The sequence below is a fragment of the Lates calcarifer genome, unplaced genomic scaffold (assembly GCF_001640805.2).
Source record: "Lates calcarifer isolate ASB-BC8 unplaced genomic scaffold, TLL_Latcal_v3 _unitig_596_quiver_1693, whole genome shotgun sequence".
NCBI lineage: Eukaryota > Metazoa > Chordata > Actinopteri > Centropomidae > Lates > Lates calcarifer.
Window position 1 is genome coordinate 12181 of NW_026117817.1, and position 18343 is coordinate 30523.

The window sequence follows — 18343 nt, forward strand, 5'->3', positions numbered from 1 at the left end:
TGCCCGGCAGGTCCATGGTAGATAATATCTACCTCATTCGGGATGTTTTGGAGGTCTCCAGTTCATTAGGCATAAACACTGGACTGATCTCATTAGATCAAGAAAAGGCTTTTGACCGCGTTGAACACGGCTTCCTCTGGAAGGTTATGGAGAGGTTTGGGTTCAGCGCTGGTCTCATAGCCAAGATCAAGGTGTTGTACAGTGACATTGAGAGTGTGCTGAAGTTTAATGGTGGCCTGTGTGCTCCTTTTAGAGTGCATAGAGGCGTCCGGCAGGGCTGTGCTCTGTCTGGGATGCTCTATGCACTCTCCCTGGAACCCCTCCTACAAAAGATAAGGTCATCTGTTCGAGGCCTGATTTTACCTGGTTTTAACAGCAGTGTGGTTTTATCTGCTTACGCTGACGATGTCGTTGTTTTTATCAAAGATCAACAAGACGTGTGTGTTTTAAACTCTGTGATTGAGAAGTTTTCTGTTGTGTCGGCTGCGAGGGTGAACTGGAGGAAGAGTGAAGCCCTTGCTGTTGGTGAGTGGCGTGAGGGCCTCCCTGTTCTCCCTCAGAGCCTCACATGGAAAAGGGGGGGTTTAAAATATCTTGGTGTTTATATAGGAAACAGCGACATCGAAAAGAAAAACTGGGAAAACATTATAGATAAAGTAGATAATAAACTGGCTAAGTGGAGGTGGATCCACACACAGATGTCCTTTAGAGGGAGGGTCCTTATTTTGAATAACCTGGTGGCTTCTCTGTTGTGGCACCGGTTAGCCTGTCTGGACCCTCCATCAGGTCTTATTGCTCAGATCCAAGCAAAGATGGTTGATTTTTTCTGGGATAAATTACATTGGGTTCCACAATCAGTGTTGTTTTTATCCAGAGATGAGGGAGGCCAGGGCCTGGTCCACCTGGCCAGCAGGGCCGCCACCTTCAGGCTCCAGTTTATTCAGAGATACCTGACTGGACCTGAGGATCTGGTGTGGAGAGACGTGGCCAGCTGCATACTCAGGCGTGTTAATAACCTGGGGCTGGATGCTGCTCTGTTTTTAACTGATTCTAAGTTTTTAAAGTTAGGTGGGTTGCCTCCTTTTTATCAGGGTGTTTTTAAATCCTGGGCGCTGTTTAAATGTAGAAGAAGTGAGAAGTGTAACTCTCTGTACTGGTTGTTGAAGGAGCCTTTAATCTGTGGTGCCAAATTGGACGTGTGCTGCAGCACCGTGCCTGGGCTGATGGGGGCGCTGTGCAGATCAAAAATGTTCTGCCTGGAGCAGCTGGTAGAAGCAGCAGGACCGGCGCTCATGGACAGCACAGCTCTGAGCTCTGTGCTGGGGCTGCGCTCTGTCCGTCTGACGCAGAGGAGCCTGGAGCTCTGGAAGAAGAGGCTGACAGAGAAGGAGAGAGTCCTGCTCCTTAAACACAGCAGGGGAGAAGCTGAGCCTGACCCCACAGACCCGTACCCAGAGATCCACCTGTGCCCTGGGTTCATAGAGCTCAGCGGCCCCCTACTGAAGCACACTGACAAAAAAACACTAAGCTTGCACAAGGCTGACAAAAAAACTCTGTACACAAGTTGTGCAAAAACTATTTTCAAAACACGGCTGTGTGACAGAGCAGAGTGTGTGTGGACTGAGAGGCTGGGCGGCCTGAGCCCACAGTGGAGAACACTCTATAAACCTCCTGTGAAAAAGAGAACCGGAGATCTCCAGTGGAGGATTTTACATGGTGCTATCGCAACCAATGCCTTTTTATCTGTTATTAATCCCAGTGTTGTGAATGAGTGCCCATTCTGTGGATTGACTGAAAACATCTTTCATGTTTTTACTGAGTGCAGGAGACTGGCAGAGATTTTTAACGTTTTAACTCGTGTTTTTAACCTGTTTGGTGTTGTTTTTACTGCCCCTGTTTTCATTTGTGGAGTTGGTTTTAAGAAAACAGAAAAAGCAAAGTGTCAACTCCTGAACTTTTTAATTGGTGAAGCAAAAATGTCAATCTACCTGACTCGTAGAGACAAACTACAGGGTGGGCCGATTACTGACGCTGTGACCCTGTGGAAGCTCAACGTGAAGGCCAGACTGAGGCTGGAGTTCAGCTTCCACAGGATCACAGGGAATATAGATGTGTTTGAACAGCAATGGGCTCATGAGGAGCTGCTGTGCAGAGTGACCGGCACAGAGCTAATATTTACACCTTTCCTCAACTGATTTGTTGATCGTAAAACTGTCTGTGTGATTTTTAAACCAAATGTAAATAAAGTACTGTTAAAAAATCAAAAAAAAATCTCTCTCTCTCTCTCTCTCTCTCTCCAGTATGATGCTACAGTTGCTCTCAGGGCTATGCTGTGTAATTGCACTTGTCAATAATTCATCAACAGACAAGCTTTTGACTCTATGACTGGGTGTACACTGTAAAGAGCAATACAGTGAGATGCACAGTGACGAGTGAGTCCAGCAGAGAGCCAAACAGGTAAATCTGGTAGAAACTAGTGCACCAGGATGCCTTCAGTGGATCACTAACAATGTCTCAGGTCACATGGCTTTTCAAGCAATGAGTTAGCCCTAAAATATAACAAGCATGTGTGTCTCTATAATGACAAATTCTGTCTTTGAAATGATCAGGACACAAGATATTAAATTAGGTTCCAAATTGAATCGGAGCTTGTGAGCAGCAAAATAGAGTATGAATTCAATTATGAATCACAAGATGAATGATGAGTTGAATTTCCTTTTACAATTGAGGTCAGAGCTTAAAGGTCTAATGGTGAGAACAATGGCTTGAAATTTGTATTCAATAGTAAATTCACTTTTTAACTTCACAGAATTTGTGCTGAAACATTTGTTAGTTTAAAATAAGTTCCTCTATTTAATACTGACTGTAATAACCAGTTATCATCATGAACTCAACATCAGCATTAAAAAGAGTTGGTTCCCCCTAAAAAGTGTGTTCTGTTGCCTCTCATTTACTGTGGCAACAATGCTGAAAAAAATATTAAGAGGCTGTATCCTTATACATTACTTATATATGATTGTGTTTGTATGTGGTGCATATTCTGGGCAGAGAGCTATAGAGCAAGCACCTTCTGCATGTACAGATTAAAAAGGTAATATTTCTCTGAATCCCGCAGGCTTCCAGCTGTATCTGTTACCATAGAAGTATCATGCAAGGGGTGAGAAACTAACCCAGCAAAACAATGTGGAAATTTTTAAAAAACGTTTTGGAAAAATGTATTCTAACAGGTCACTCCAGTTCATCATGGTAAAGATGGGCAGGATTTTAGTCCCTCACTGAGGTCTCTGTTGAGAGTGACTTTAATGTATTCCTTTCCCACTAGGATTGGAATTGACAAGAGCAAATGTTTGCTCTCCTTTATTATAAAGTAAAGAGGAATACTCTGAGCTTTGCGGGATCTCTGAAGCGTGCTTGTTATATTACTGTTAGACTGTTGGTAAACTGTAAGAACAGAGTTTGTTCTCAAATCTGACACTGATCTCTTCTTCGGAGGCCACTCCTGCTTTTGTTTTTAGGTTGCTAAGACAAGTTATCTGATCCAAGACAATTATAACAGGAGCCTTTTGTGAACTTGATACACCACAGAGAAGATTAAAGTTGTAACTGACACCCAGGAAATTTTCCATTGTTGCAAGGATGGTTAAACACTGTATTTTGTACCAGTGAAGATGACAACTAGATCTGCTGAATATAGAGAGGCAAAGTTGGTAAACAGTGTTTGCTGGTGATATTCCAGCTTGCATGCACAAATTCAGTGGAGGAAATGCACAAATTAAAGTAGTTTATTACTCATTCAGAGAGTGATTATCATAATTTTAATTTATTTTTTAATGTTCACTGGTAAGTTCTGTCAAAACATAGGTACAGTCATCAGTTTGGACTGTGCAGAACACTACATCATTGCAAAAGCCCATAAATAAGTCAAAACTGAAAAAACAACAACAAATCAAAAACAAACAAAAAAATACAATAAAACTTAATGAAACATTACATGACCCAGAGCTTCACTGCCACTATCACATTACCATCCAATTTTTATCATTCTGAACCCAGAATGGTCAAAAGTCTAAGAAGTCGTGTCACAAAGTAGTAATGTTAACAGACAGCAACTTAAAAGAAGTGTATTTGCAGGTTTTCACTCTCATTGTGCACCTTTACGGTACAAAATGTCCCATGTTCACAGTGAGCAGTGAGAACCTACAGTAACAGCAATGTCAAATACAAAAAAAAAAAACGTTATTGCATGTACAGAATTGCATGGTACAGTAAAGACAAATGTATCAACATAATGAAATCATGCAAATGAAGAACTGTATATTGTATAAATGTCAAACCCTTCACCATCTCACTGCCCATCCCAACACTCCTGGGGGAGGTTTCACAAAAATAGACTTTCAATCCAAACTAGGCTTCACTAGATAGAAGTCTAAATTCATCAGTTAGGCCTAGTTATTGACTTTTTTTTTAAGTAAGCCTAATTTTAATATTTTTTTCAAACTAAAATAAATGGTTGACTGCGCCACACCACGCCTGCATTCATCTCTGCTGACTCTGGCAGAAAATGTTTGCCTTCTATAAGAATTGAACAGCTACAGGACATTTAACTGGGAAAATCCAGCTTGTAACAATACAAAAACCTTGCAGTATTGTAAAATAAACTTAAATAAAATAAACTCAACGCAAGGCAAACCTGTAGCAAAGCTTAGATGCTGTGGCTTTTTTATATGGCAGGGCTCAATACTTCTGCTAACTTGTCGGTCAGGCTCCTTCCTTTAACAAATGCAAATTACAGACAAGGTCCCCGCTGCTGTATACTAAAAGATTCTGCAGTCTGCTTGTCATTTGTTGTTCCACAACATTGTTAACAGACCGCTAACTGTGAACCATGTCTTCCTACCACTGTTCAACAGCTGTCACTGATTGTCATCATGAAAACACGGCTCGTATTTCTGAGTTGGGTGTAGGGGTGGTAACTTTTTAGACTTAAAATAAGTCAGTCTTTATATTTGTAAAACTGCCTAATTTACATTCAACTGATTTAAGAGCAAAATTAATCTAAATATAAAACCAGCTCCTGTCTGGCCTCAGTGTGTCATCCATTTCAGGGGTGATATTTGCCCTTGCAATACACAAAAACTCTTCTGGCATTGTGCAACCTTCCCAAAAATGTCTTGTGTTAACCAATACAAACCACAATCTTTCCAAATCCTTCAGTCCCCATGAGCAGACTTTTTCAGTGAAAGAATGACAAATGTAAGAAAATTACAAATACACTGACAGTCAGTGAACACACATGACCTTATTATAATTAAGCCTGGGCATTTTGTGATGTATATTGCATTCAGTTGTTGCCATTAAGTCTAGGCCCAATAGTCTGAATACTCAAACCAGTGGATCTCATTTGATTTTGTGTTCATCAAAAGTCAAAATCATGCCATTGTTCATCAAGAAGACATATGGTTAAATATCTTCAAATCTTAAAGGCGACGCGTTATTATTGACTATCAGTGTAAATGCATTATTTCACATTCTATAGCATGGCATAGCAAGTAATGAACTAAAACTGAAAAGAATCCCTGAACTTCATAAAGTTTACATTCACTCTATACTCTCGGATGCACGCGCACACACACACACACTTATGCATTTATCATTGATAGGACATTACACTGACTTCTATTCATTCTTCTATTCAACCCTAACCTTAACCTAACTTCGTTTCACACCCACAGGTTTGCACACAAAACCCCGCACCTACAAGACATACATCTGCTATAGGTTAATTAAGACCCATTTCAGGGACTGGGTTTTAACAGCATAAACCGACTCCACACAGAATACGCTGAGTACCACCCACTTTTAGTCTGAATCCTGTGTCTGAAATGCCAGTGATTCAAAAGTCAACACCAGTCCAGGATCCACAGGTTCCATCGTCATTCAATTTTCTGGAGCTTGAATATCCACAGTGATCCAAGTGTACAGTATATCCCTCACAATCTCCTTGACTGTGTATTGGAGGGAATTAATCCCATCTTTATCCATGGTCCACTGGGTTTTGCCCAGTTTGTCAGGATTCTTTGGATTAGCCTCATTGTGCAAGTCTCTTTTATGTTTGATCATTTTGTACCTTCCCAACACCAAGTTGGGCCGAGAAATGGACATTCCACGGAAGATAATTCGCTTATAGATATCATCGTCCTCACCGCCCCAGCCCCAGTAAGCATTCGGGAAGCCATTAATCTTTAAGTACTGGTCCTTGGACAATGAGGAAACCCCACCAAAATAGGTGTTATAGGGTAACTGGAAGTTAAATTTGTCCATAGCCACAGCCAGGTGTCTGGGATTGTCAAAACATCTATAAAGGTTACGGTCATCTATGGGAACCAGGTCGATGTCAGAGAAGACAAAGCATTCATAATTATAGTCCTTCAGTGCCTCAGCATAGCCTACATTCATTAGTTTAGCCCGGTTGAACACTCCCTCTCCATCCTGGTTGATGACATATACACCGTAGTCCAACTGCTGTCGCATCAATATAGGATGGAGGTAGTACATCCAGTATTTCAGGTGCTCGTGCCGATTTCGGAATGGGATGATGATTGCCACCTTAAAAAAAAAAAAAAAAAAAAAAAAGGAGATAAGTAAGTATTTCATGTAAGCATTTGGGAAATCACATTTTATTATCCATAAAGTATTTTTCAACTCTAAAATGTCCTTCTTATCATGTGTCTTGGTCACAGCTCCTCTGATATACAGTATTGTCATCAAAATGTTTTAACTCCTAAATATTGCCATCAGTATTGGCTTAAAAAATCCTTTATCGTAGGATGCATATAGCTTCGATATCAAATAATACTGATACTGTAAAACGTAGAGACATACCTATCTTTAATGGTGTGTAAAATATAAGTTAAGTTTTCTGCAGACATGAACAAGTCAGTAAACCAGCTGTAGGTAAGCTGTAAAATGAGAGGATCATTACATGAAGACATATAGTAATGCTGTTGAAGGATTGAACGTCTAGACAACAGGGTTGTAAAGACAGTGACATGCTGTATTGTAGTGGGCAAAGCAGTTAGGGCGTTAGCGCAGAACATATGCAGATGGTCAGCTGGAGATTGCATCTATCTATTGCATACATCTTTATATTTGGAAATTCTGTTCTGTTGACTCCAATTCCATTGGTGAATTAGGCTCTGTCTAGCACTCCTAGGCCATGCCATGTACACATAGATGAGGAGAGCACCAGCCCAAGAATGTCACTCAACTGGCTGTCAGAGATGTCATCATCCAAGTCATGCTCCCAGGAGTCACTGAGCGAGGCAGTGGGGGAGGGCAGGTTTAAGAATATGATTTTGCCAGGATGGTAGATTCTCACTGCTTCTGATCAGAGCCATGGGTAAGATTAGCAGTAATCAGTCTGTCTGAGGTGAATCATATAATGAGGTGGAAGTTATATTGCTCAAGATGTTGAGCACAAATATTGGACTTTTGAGTCCATGTAGTGGTTACTAATCTGAAGAATGTAAGTGTGCTTTCTGTTTTAACTTGATTTCATTCAGATATCTAAATTATGTTTTTTGTTATTGATACTTGTCAAAATATACCTGATATGTTTTTACTATAAACATGTAGAATTCATTATGCATAAGACTGAAGGACAAATACACACAAAAAACATCCACTTAAATTAACACAGCTTATTTCCAGACTGGGACTGCCCAGTAATGATCAACACTATCCTGTGTTTGTAATAAAATATGGAATATGTTCACCTGAGTTTTAACACCTCTTTTTAAAACGGATTCTAAGTCTTTACAAAATCATGGTAAACTTTCAGTTGCTGTTTTATCTATCTCTCATTGTTATTCTGTTTGTTTTTTATTCTGTGTCTTTGCATTCATTCACCCACCTTTTGTTTGGCGATACAGTCTGGTGGCTTATACCGTCCTCCATCCTGAAGGGAAGAACTGACATCTGTTCTCACCCTATCCAAATTCAGTGTATAATTAAAGTCCACAGCGAGAGGCCCAATAAGATTTGGCGGGTTGTCAGGGCAGGGATCCAAAGGTTTTCTTGTAGTGGTGGTCGTAGTCGTCTGTGTCTTCTCTTGGCTGACATTTGTGGCTTCAGTCTCAATTTCATATTTTTCTATCTTCCAAAAAGCGGCGTTATTTCCATTTGCCACATGATACGGCTTAATAATGTAAGTTATAGTGCTGTTTTTGTTGTATAACAAAAATACAACATAACATGCCAGGCTGAGGAAAGCAAAAAGTGCCAGGGCATTGAAGAGTTTTTTCAGCATTTTTGCTACCCCTTCCCTAAAAGTGATTACTGTGTACTGAACAGCTCTGGTAAAGCTCTGCTACCTGCATTTCTCTTTGCAAGTCAAAGGTTGTCCACACACAAGACCAACCAGACAAGTTTTTTATTTTCTTTGAGCAGCTTCCTTGTTCAAGTCAGCTGATCAGGTTGAGCCTCACACCTGTAGTTAATCATTTCTAATTTTCCCACTTAAGTTAGCCAATATCTAATGACTGGTTCAAGTGTAATAATGTGTGTTTCAGTATGTCTACAATACTGTTATATTAATTTGTATATTATCTCCAAGTATTTTTAGACTGATGCTAATTTATGTGAAAAAACCCAACAAACACAATATAATGTACTATGAGGAAAACTACTTATTTGTTATAGGGTCTCTAGAATAAACAGTATTACTATTGTGAACAGAGCAATAATGATACTCCCTGTATGTTGTTGAACTGTGCCCTCTACTGGCGTGTAATTGACAGTGTCGAATTTCCTGATTAGAATCCTGTAAAACTTGACAGACCAGGAGGTTACCCACAGCCGTTCAAAAAGTCCTCAAAGAACAGCAGAGGCTGTCAGTCTTGAAAGTCATCTACAGCCAGATCCTTAGGAGTAATTCCTATACATCTCAGGTTCTGAAACTTGTCCACATGTGCCTCTAGGAAATGTGTAGACATCCATGTGATTCTGCCTGTTGCCACTATTGTAAAAATAGTGTGTCCTGGGAGACACACTAAAACACTACAACTGGCAAGACAGGGTTGTCCCTCGCTGTAAGTGGAACAAATTTCCGCCTCCGGTAAATTTCTCCTCTGGAATGTCACAGATAAGTGTCCTACACTGCAGTTGACTTCCTATCTATGTGCAGACGAACCAATCACAGGAAGCAGCAAGGGGAGTGCCATCAAAAATGAGGAAACTGGCCCTACGTGAATGCAGGCAAGTGGGAAGGTTATTAGTTACACTGATCACACCCAACTGTTCAAAGCAGGAACCTTGCATTTAAAGAGGACCTGCTTTTCCAGTTTAGCAAAGAGTAAAACTAACAGTGGGTATACACCGATCAGCCACAACGTTAAAACCTGATACAGAGGAGCTGAGGGGTGTGGTGTCACATAGAGGATCTATTTCAAAAGGACCACAAACAGATTTGAATAGAATTTAAGAGGAAAATATTTTATTTGTTTAGTCATTTATTATTATTTTTATTATTATTATTATTTTATTTTTTATTATTATTATTTATTTTATCGCACCATAAAAAGACATTTCTTATATTCTTGTGTATCCTTACATTCTGTGAAACCAAGAAATTAATGTGCCATTATGAAGATGTTCAAATTTCATTATATTTCATTAAGGTAAAAATGCAACTAAGTAATAGGGAATAATCTTAATGTCTCAGTTTTAGTCATAAACTAATTAGAGATGTGTGGTGTTCATGTGACATCAGTGCACAGACTTCCCACTGAAAACAAAGCAGCCAGTGTTTCAGTCATGTGACAAACCCTTAACATGTCCATATCAAAATATTCCATCATGAGAGTAAAAACTCTGATAATCAAACATAAACAAATGAACATGACAAATGAACTCGTTAGATGAGTGTTTCAAGAACAGAGTCGAACCAAGAAAAATGTAGAACATATGAGTGACAGGAAGTGGCCTGTGTGGTTCCAGAAATAGCTGACTGAAAAAGCATGCAGTGGCAACTTGTACACTAGTGCTGTAAACTTCATAGCATTTGAAGCACAGAAATATGATAATAAAATATGATCATGACATCTCATCAGGAAAAGTGCAAACAGGGATCAGATAATTTCTGGCTACATATATTTAAGTGACTGGCTTTTATGCTTTATGCTTTAATACATTTTGACTATAGTGGCCATCAACCAGTAACTATATATCAAAATGGATTAATTCATTTTAAAGCTGTAACTTCTCTTAGTACATTATAACTTTTCACACTGTGCTGCACTAAGAGGCAGCAGACAGTACACAGTGTGCTGTATTGACATTGTTAGTCAGGACAGGAGCAAGCTGTTAAGTATCCAAAGCTATTGGCAAAGTGCTTTGCTTTGTCAAAGCCTTCACACCCAGATAATCTGGATGCAACCATGTTACCTGAAGATCCACCCAGGAGCACACATTATACTCACTGCCTCATTTTAAACCACATGTGCAACAGGTTGTCATTAAACCTTACAAACAGTGACCTCTAGTGGTACTTTTATCTTTTTCAAGCAAGATGTGGCAACCTGGTTTCCAGTCACAGTGGAAAGCATGGCTTTTGAGAATAGAGTAATAAGGTTTTATAGGCCATTCAGTTTGTCACAGGAAATTCAAAATGTGCCTTAAACACTAAAATACGTCACTGATAATAACATAACAGAGCAAAGGCCTTTACTTGTTGGAAATATTGTGAGCCCTGGAGGCCATGCTGCTCCATACAGGCAAGGTGGTTTAAAGGGTGAATGGGATTTTTTAAAACACCTGATCATTTGATGCAAGTATTGTCGTAGATGACATGAAATTGGGTAGGCTTTAAAAAAGAGTTCTGTTTTCAGTTTTTTCAGGGTTGCTTGTGTGGTGGAAAGATGGCTGAAACTATGGCAGTCTGGTGTCATCTGCACAAACTTACCTCCACTTCGCCCACTGACTGTGCTGTGATTTCTGAGACTTTGTATTTTTTATTATAACAAGGCCAGTAAACTTTCAACTTCAGTTTGTATGCCTTTCAGTCAGACCATACACTACCACCACAAAGACAAAACTGATTTGCCCACATGCATCATTCCATTACTGTTCTTATCAGTTTTAATTGTATCCTTTCCCAGATTTGCTGAGGCTGAGTGAGGCCTACACAGTATTCCCATGCTACAGATTCTATCTGCTGATTATATTTACATAAGACATAGCATTGTGTAATGAGCAGTGTTACTGACACTGCTGTGGGAGACAGGTTTAAAAAAAAAAAAAAGAAAAATGTTCCCACATCACCCACCATTTTCCCAGGACTTTGATGGAGATGTGCTTCTGTCCCCTACTTGCTTATTTAAAGCATTTACTACGGACCATCATGTCCACCATGGGGATTCTTTTTTGTTTTCATTACTGCTTCAGTTATGTGATATACATGGTTAATATGTTGATGTTGGCACTCAGCTGAACTTGAGTTCTCAGGGCTGCAATAGCCTCAAGTGCCCGACTAAGATGTTACAGTTTGCTTAAATCATAATTCTGTGTTCTGTGCATGCTCTGAGAACAACCATAAAAGCTGAATTTATAACCCCTAAGACACTAGAATTAAATTACAGTAATATATGTTTGTTTTTCCAGCCACTGAGATTTTAATCAGTAGTTTGTGGCAGCTTGACAGTTTGACAGACAGGGTGTTACGGCTGTATGTTTGTGGTGCTCTGTCCTTTTCCTGTCTTAACACTAGCTCCACCCAGGTGATACCTGATGAGCCATCAACGAGCTGCACCTGGCATTAGAGAAGTGCTTAAAAGCTCCTTTACCAGTGGCAGAAGGCAGAGGCTTCTAGTGTGGGATTGCTGGACATGTTGCCTCTCAGCTTGTTTCTTTTTGTGTTGCTGTTGTGTTTCGATTTTTGTCTTTTATAGTCTTGGTTTCATCTTCATTGTTTGATATGTTTGCTTTTATGTTAAATGCCATGAATCTGGCTGTTTGTGAGATGTTTTCTGTGGCTGATTTGGGTCATACATGGTACAAGGTACATACAGATATAATCAGTGCTGTCTCGTATATCACCACTAGAGGGTACTCATGTATCACCAATAAACAATGAACAAGCAAGCGAGGAAAGTCCTTTTGATATTACAGTGACTTGGCATGCCTGTGTGTAGGTTGCTGTACACCCTCCAGTACACTCATACATATCGTATACACACACAAACACAAAAACGCATATTACATGCACACTCATCTGTACTTATGTGAGTGTTTATGCATGTTACTGCTCGTGTGTATCTCTTCCTCTTCTGCTTTCTGTTTTTAACCACACAGTTTTGGAGAAATGGGCTGCAGTTTGAAGAGAAACCTGATCCCAAGGCCTCTATAGATGGAATCCAGCTTTGGCTTGGACATTTTAATAGCATTCTTTTTTTTTCTTTTTCTTTTTTTTTTTACACCTCCTCCCACTTTCTTTTTTGCTTATTTTTGCTGCTCCCACTGACTTGAGTTTGAGAACAAGAATGATACCCACCGAGGCACATTTGTATCCAGACAAAGAAGCTTGTTGGATGGATATCCAACCCAGACTGAGCTAGCAAGACTGGTATACCCCCGCTGATTTAGCCACACAAGTCTTTTCTGGCACTGTGGAATCCCTTTGCAGGTGGGCGGGTCTGCTTTTTTTGGACGAACATTTTACTTGACATGCATGCTTGTGGTGTCAGTGATATTTATGCCTGTATAATTTCTTAATTAAATAGATTAGCTGAACTTTAAAACAAGCACTTCCCTTTGCTCTTTGGTGAGGAGTTTGTACCACTGATCTAAGATATTTTGTTTGAATTCTGTTGTGGTGACAAAGACTTGTTTTCACAGTTTTAATCAGGCTATGTTGAACAGTATCATATGAGAGGGATTTAATGAATAAGTACTAATAATTTGGTAATTATCCTAATCTTTTAACAGTACAGCACATGCATGCAGATACTGTTCACTTCTGCAAATACCAGGACTTTCTCACACTCACATGTGCTTATTTTCACATGGGTCACACTCAGTCTCTTTGATACTGAAGCAGCTGTAAATAGCTCTGGAATATTCAATCAGACATGACCACAGTGGTGCCAAGATTAGAATAACAATAAAAGGGCTGTGGTTGAGAAGACACAAGGCATTACTTAACAAAATATATATGTATATATAACATGGTTTTTTTCAGATTTTTTGCAGCTTAATATGTCAAAAAATGTCAGTGCATTTTTAGCCTAGGGCAGACTGTCAGAGAATACACAAAGCTCGCAGGACAACACATATATTCCCCCACTGCATACAGCACATTCTCTGCAGTTATATAGACAGACGTGAAAAACAGACACACACACAGACACACAAACATGCACATTTATATTCAACCACAGCTCCTAAAACAGCCCTAGTTACAGCCTAGAGAACTCAGCAGTTTAGTGAAACATGATGCCCAGACCATAAAAGAGTGTGTGTGTGTGTGTGTGTGTGCTTGGTTTTGAGTGGTCTCAGCTGTGTGGGACACACTGCAATGACAGCCAATCAGAGCTAATTCAGAATCAGAGTGGTTTTGATGGCTCCATGGTCTATCCAGGGAACAAAGCAGTTTGTGCGTGTTTCTGTATGAGGGTGTGTGTGCGTGTGTGTCTGTGTGTGAGTGTGTATGTGTGCACACCTCTCAGCCTTACTTTGCACTCCACCTGCTTCTCATTGCCCAAATAGTCTGACAAAATCTGCTTTTTGATATATGCAGCATTTGTATTCCACAGCTTTTATTTCATTTGTAACAAATAACAGAAATAAAGTTATTTGAATTTGCATGGCAAAATCAATTAATCAAAAAGCTCTCCATCTCATTTTGAGAGGACTAGATGCTCATAATTTTCTTTTACATGTTTACAATACACACCATAGTCCTCAGATCTCAGTTTAAACTTGAAATTTCCCCTTCGAATTATACTGATCACGATCAGCTGAGTTTGATACTGTTTAAATCAACCCAGACTCCTAGCAACATGCAGGCTAACTTTTGCCTGAATAAAAAGAGATGAGACCTTTCCAGCAACTCATTTCCTGTTTCATTCATCCTTTTCCATCCATTTCCTTTCTGAAACAAATAAAGTTTGTGCCACACTATGCAGTTTTATTCAAAGACCACCTTGCTTTTGAAATTTACTTTTGCACCTTAATGTATGTGAGCATACACGTCTAAATTTGTTACAAATTATGTATAATATGTGTATCTTTTGTTGTTTTTGAATGTCATATGCACACTGCTTTGTAGAACAAGTCTAACTTGAGCATGTTGTGTCACTGGGTCAAAACACTGGATCAAAATATCCTTATTTTAGTCTATGTAAAAACAGTAACATAAAAAGTAAAACCAGGTCAAAACAACATCTTGGTACTGGGTAAGCTCCAGTGTCTTTAAACACTGTTGGTTCTGGCTACAGAACTTACTAAATGAACCAAGTGTTATATGAGCATAAACTTATATCGACTGAGAGGACTGTTTTGAAGACATGTCATCCTGCATTGTTAGTGCTGCATGGACAAAAGAGGGAAAATCAAAATAAAGTCTATTTTGGTGACCTTAAACGAGTCATGCTGCATTACTGGGCTCAGAGGCTGTATTTATCTTCAGTGGTGGTCTGACCAGCACAGACCTAACAAAGAAATATTTGGACGTGAACATTAGACCTCATCCTTCATAGTAACAAAAATGACCACTTGAAATAGAAGGAGGAGAAGATATAAACCACAACTAAGGAAATGACTCCTGTTATTAGAGGGTGAATTGGGTAAATATGTCAAGTTTATGTTTTGAATTCATACAGGTGTCGCACATTCATATAAATCAGCCCAAAATAATAAGCACTTTTTGGAGTTGGAAGAAACAATTTTTGATTTATCCCTTAGTTACACAGGGTACACATTTAACCTCACATATCCAGTCTATATTTGCCACTACCAGTTCTTTTAAAACTTCAGGTTAAGTGCCTTGCTCAAGAGCAGTATTCCTCCACCCTCATATCCCACCTTCCCCAGTCTGTCCAGGTACTTGATCAAACAGTTTTGTGGTCACAAGTCTGCCACTCTAGCCTTCAGGCTACGACTATTTGCACTATTTAAGAGAAAGCTGAACTGGCAACTTCCTTTCTTCAAGAGCTGGAGCATCAGCCCTGAGTCACAGGGTTGGGTTCGAGAACCCAGAGAGGGAAAAACGACACGCACCGTCCTCTGCTCCCCTTATCATCCATTGCTCTCGTTTTCGATGTGACATGAAGCCGCAGTTCTCCCAATAGGCCCTGGGGCAATGTGTCAGTAGCAAGTGGAGACTGAAGGAAAAATGCGCAATTAGGGGCCATTGACGTATGGTCTTTAAGCCTAACTATCTTATTCTCCCACCCCTGATAGGTAGCTCTGTACAGGCTTACACTCTCTCACTTGTTCGCTCAGTCACACACTTCCTCGAACACCCACGCACTAGCTGTCTCACTCACTAACGTACTCGTTCACTCATTTCCCTCTTCATTAACGCAGGTCCTTTCTATCTCAGGTAGATAGACTTCTGTGCTCATTTATTTGCCTGCCACTGTTCTATAATGTGGTCCTGCCTATTCTTCACTGCTGAGTGAGAATATCCATCCAGCAACACTGTCATTCATTGTGAATTTGATGTAATAGTTGCTGTTGACGTTACGACAATATGCACAAATAACACTGCTTAGACGTCTCTCATTACAGGTTAGATGAAAAGATTCATGCATAGACAGAGCTTAAAGACAGTCCTAGAATTGCAATAATTAATTGCCTCTGAATGAAAATACTAAATGTGCTTAGGTGAGTTTGTTTTCTAAAATCTCATTTCAGGTATTGCTACAATGACACTATGCAAAAAAAACAAACAAACAAACAAAAAAAAAACCTGCATAGGAAGTCACATCAGCTCTGGATTAACACTGCTTCACAGCAAGAAGTCTCTTATTTTGAAGCCTGCTGTATGACGATAGTTCTGTGTGAAGCTCAAGTGGTCTGTTTTGTGTGTGTGAGCTTCCTTTGGTTTTCTCTCACCCTGAAAAGACATGTACAATATTTCAGAAAGCAGAAATACTCCTAGTACTCCCCTTAAGGCCCTAGCCTCAGGGCTGGAGGAGTTCCCCTGGCAGTGGTTGCCCATTGCTAATTTATAGTTAGAGGAAACGCTTAACGTTTTGGGAAATATGCGTATTTGCTTTATTGCAGAGAGTTATATGAGAAAATGAATACCACTTATATGTCTGCCATTTACATTTTGGATTTTAGATTTGGTGGATTTTGTTACCTTTGTGTAACCACTGTACAACACTCCCACTGTAGTTCTGTGTTGTGTTGTGGTGAGGCAAATGGAGGATCAGGAGGCAATTCTATGTCTATGGTCCTCTTACTGGCACTCTGGCAAAGAGCACAATAATCACCAGCTGTGTTTGTGTGTATGTATGTGTGTGTGTGTGTATGTGTGTGTGTGTGTGTGGCATCAGCTCCATTAACAGCCAAATACATAAAATGGAGACAAATTTTAGATACAGCTGACAGGGCTTACCTTCTTTACAAGCCAGAAAAGGCTCTGCTCTGCACTTGCACTCTTGCAAACACACACACACACACACACCACAGAGTCAAATGTATTATATTTTCCCTTTTGCTATCAACAAAATAGAACTTGAACTTTCCTTATTATATTTGCAAATGTTTTAATCAACTAGCCCCAAGCTAGTTAATCAAAATGTATGGAGTAAAAATTCATCAGTTCAATGCAAATTACTCAACACTGTAGGCCCTGTAACTGCTCTGCTGAAATTAGCTTCAATTTGACAAGATTTACATCCGCCCCTGATTGCCCGTTTTTTTTTTTTTAAAGCAGGCATGTTTGACTCCAGAGAAAAAGCACAGGTGAAACGTTTTTTAATTAACGCTTCTTCATTAGCCAATTAAATAAATAAAATACGTTTGCCGTGAGGCCAAAGGTCATGAAGTGGTCAGAGTTGGGCCACCCCTCGACATTGCTAGCTACTATCGCCAATGGAGGATTACAGGACGGTGTTTTAACGTTAGAGGAGCGAAAAAAAAAGGAGACAGCCGAACGGACGGGATAAAAATCAGAGACACTCGCGCGAAAATGTGTAAAATATAAGATTTGTTATGGCTCAGCTGTTGCCATACAAGAGGGACCGACAAAAAGACATCCTTTTTAGTCTGCCATGTGATTTCTCAGGAGAGTGGAGTTACCGACTGCAGCTGCCGCACAGCACATCCGGAATAGCAAAACTTCTACAAGGTAAGAAAACTGATAATTTTTAGGGTTTCATTGGTTATCTAGTTAGTTTCATCCATTAAACTAGAAATCCCGGAGGTGGTGGACAGTGCAGGCAGCGTGTTGTGGCTTGTATTAAATGTCAAGCTTGTTGCTGTTCTCTTGGCTTGTCTCACTTATCTGCCTTTGTCTGTTTCTTGCCATATAAACATACTTTGTGTTCAGCTGGCTCAGTTAGTCTCTGGCGATCTCTCGCTCTTTGAAATGGTTGGTCAGAGGGCCAGACTGCCTGTCATCATATTGTTTCTGACATACTGTGTAGTCTACTCTTTGCTGAAGGACCATTTGACACATTTGCATTCGTGTGTTGTGCTGTGATGGTGTTACATACTGTTAGTCTTTCTCATCTCAGATGCTTTCTCTGTGTTTTGGTGACCTGCCTACCTTTTCTCTGTCTCTTAACTATAGCTCACAGCTTTTTGATGTTTTTCTTGGAATGACATTTCTCCTTATATCGTTTTGATGTGGGAATAATGGGACGTTTTTTCTTTCTAAGTTTGATTAGAGTCATTTGATAATAAGTATCTTCTTATAAATCTGATAATTATATGGGGCCTATTTAAGTACACTTATGTTATGATAATCAAGGCCAATATAGTGTGGATATGACAGCTGCTCAACTTTGTGGTTAAAATACAGTCTGCATCATGGTTTTTTGTGCAACATCTATAAAGAGGAGAATGTCAGTGTGAACTAGGGATGGGCATTTCAAGGAAAAAATGTTTTTTGACTATGATTCAACTACTATAATTTTGACATGTCTAACTACTGAACACACCTGAGTGACAGCAATGCTGACGTGAAAATTCATTTTCAACACGTCCGTCTATAGCCTGTTTTCATATTTTTTGTTAGAAAACGAGCACGTCCACATGGTTGGGCTGAAGATAGGAGTGCAGTCAGTTAACAATAAGTCCTGTCGAGGAAAATTCCCTCTCACAGGTGTTGCGG

The 18343-nt window shown here is 39.7% G+C and overlaps 1 protein-coding gene across 1 annotated transcript; it reads right to left on the bottom strand.

The window, feature by feature from the left end:
- Positions 1–3764: 3764 nt before the first annotated feature.
- Positions 3765–9219, bottom strand: LOC108879172 (beta-1,4-galactosyltransferase 1). Its single transcript, XM_018670374.2, has 2 exons — positions 7913–9219; positions 3765–6606 (listed from the first exon to the last, which is right to left on the bottom strand). The coding sequence occupies exons 1-2, from the start codon at positions 8306–8308 to the stop codon at positions 5938–5940; spliced, it is 1065 nt and encodes a 354-aa protein (XP_018525890.1). The 5' UTR covers positions 8309–9219; the 3' UTR covers positions 3765–5937.
- Between the last annotated feature and the right edge of the window lie 9124 nt (positions 9220–18343).

Excerpts from the sequence above, each read along its gene's own strand:
- LOC108879172 (XM_018670374.2), bottom strand. The coding sequence starts at position 8,308 with ATGCTGAAAAAACTCTTCAATGCCCTGGCACTTTTTGCTTTCCTCAGC. Across the intron at positions 6,607-7,912 it reads ACTGTATCGCCAAACAAAAG|GTGGCAATCATCATCCCATT; the intron begins GTGGGTGAATGA and ends TTTTTTTTTAAG.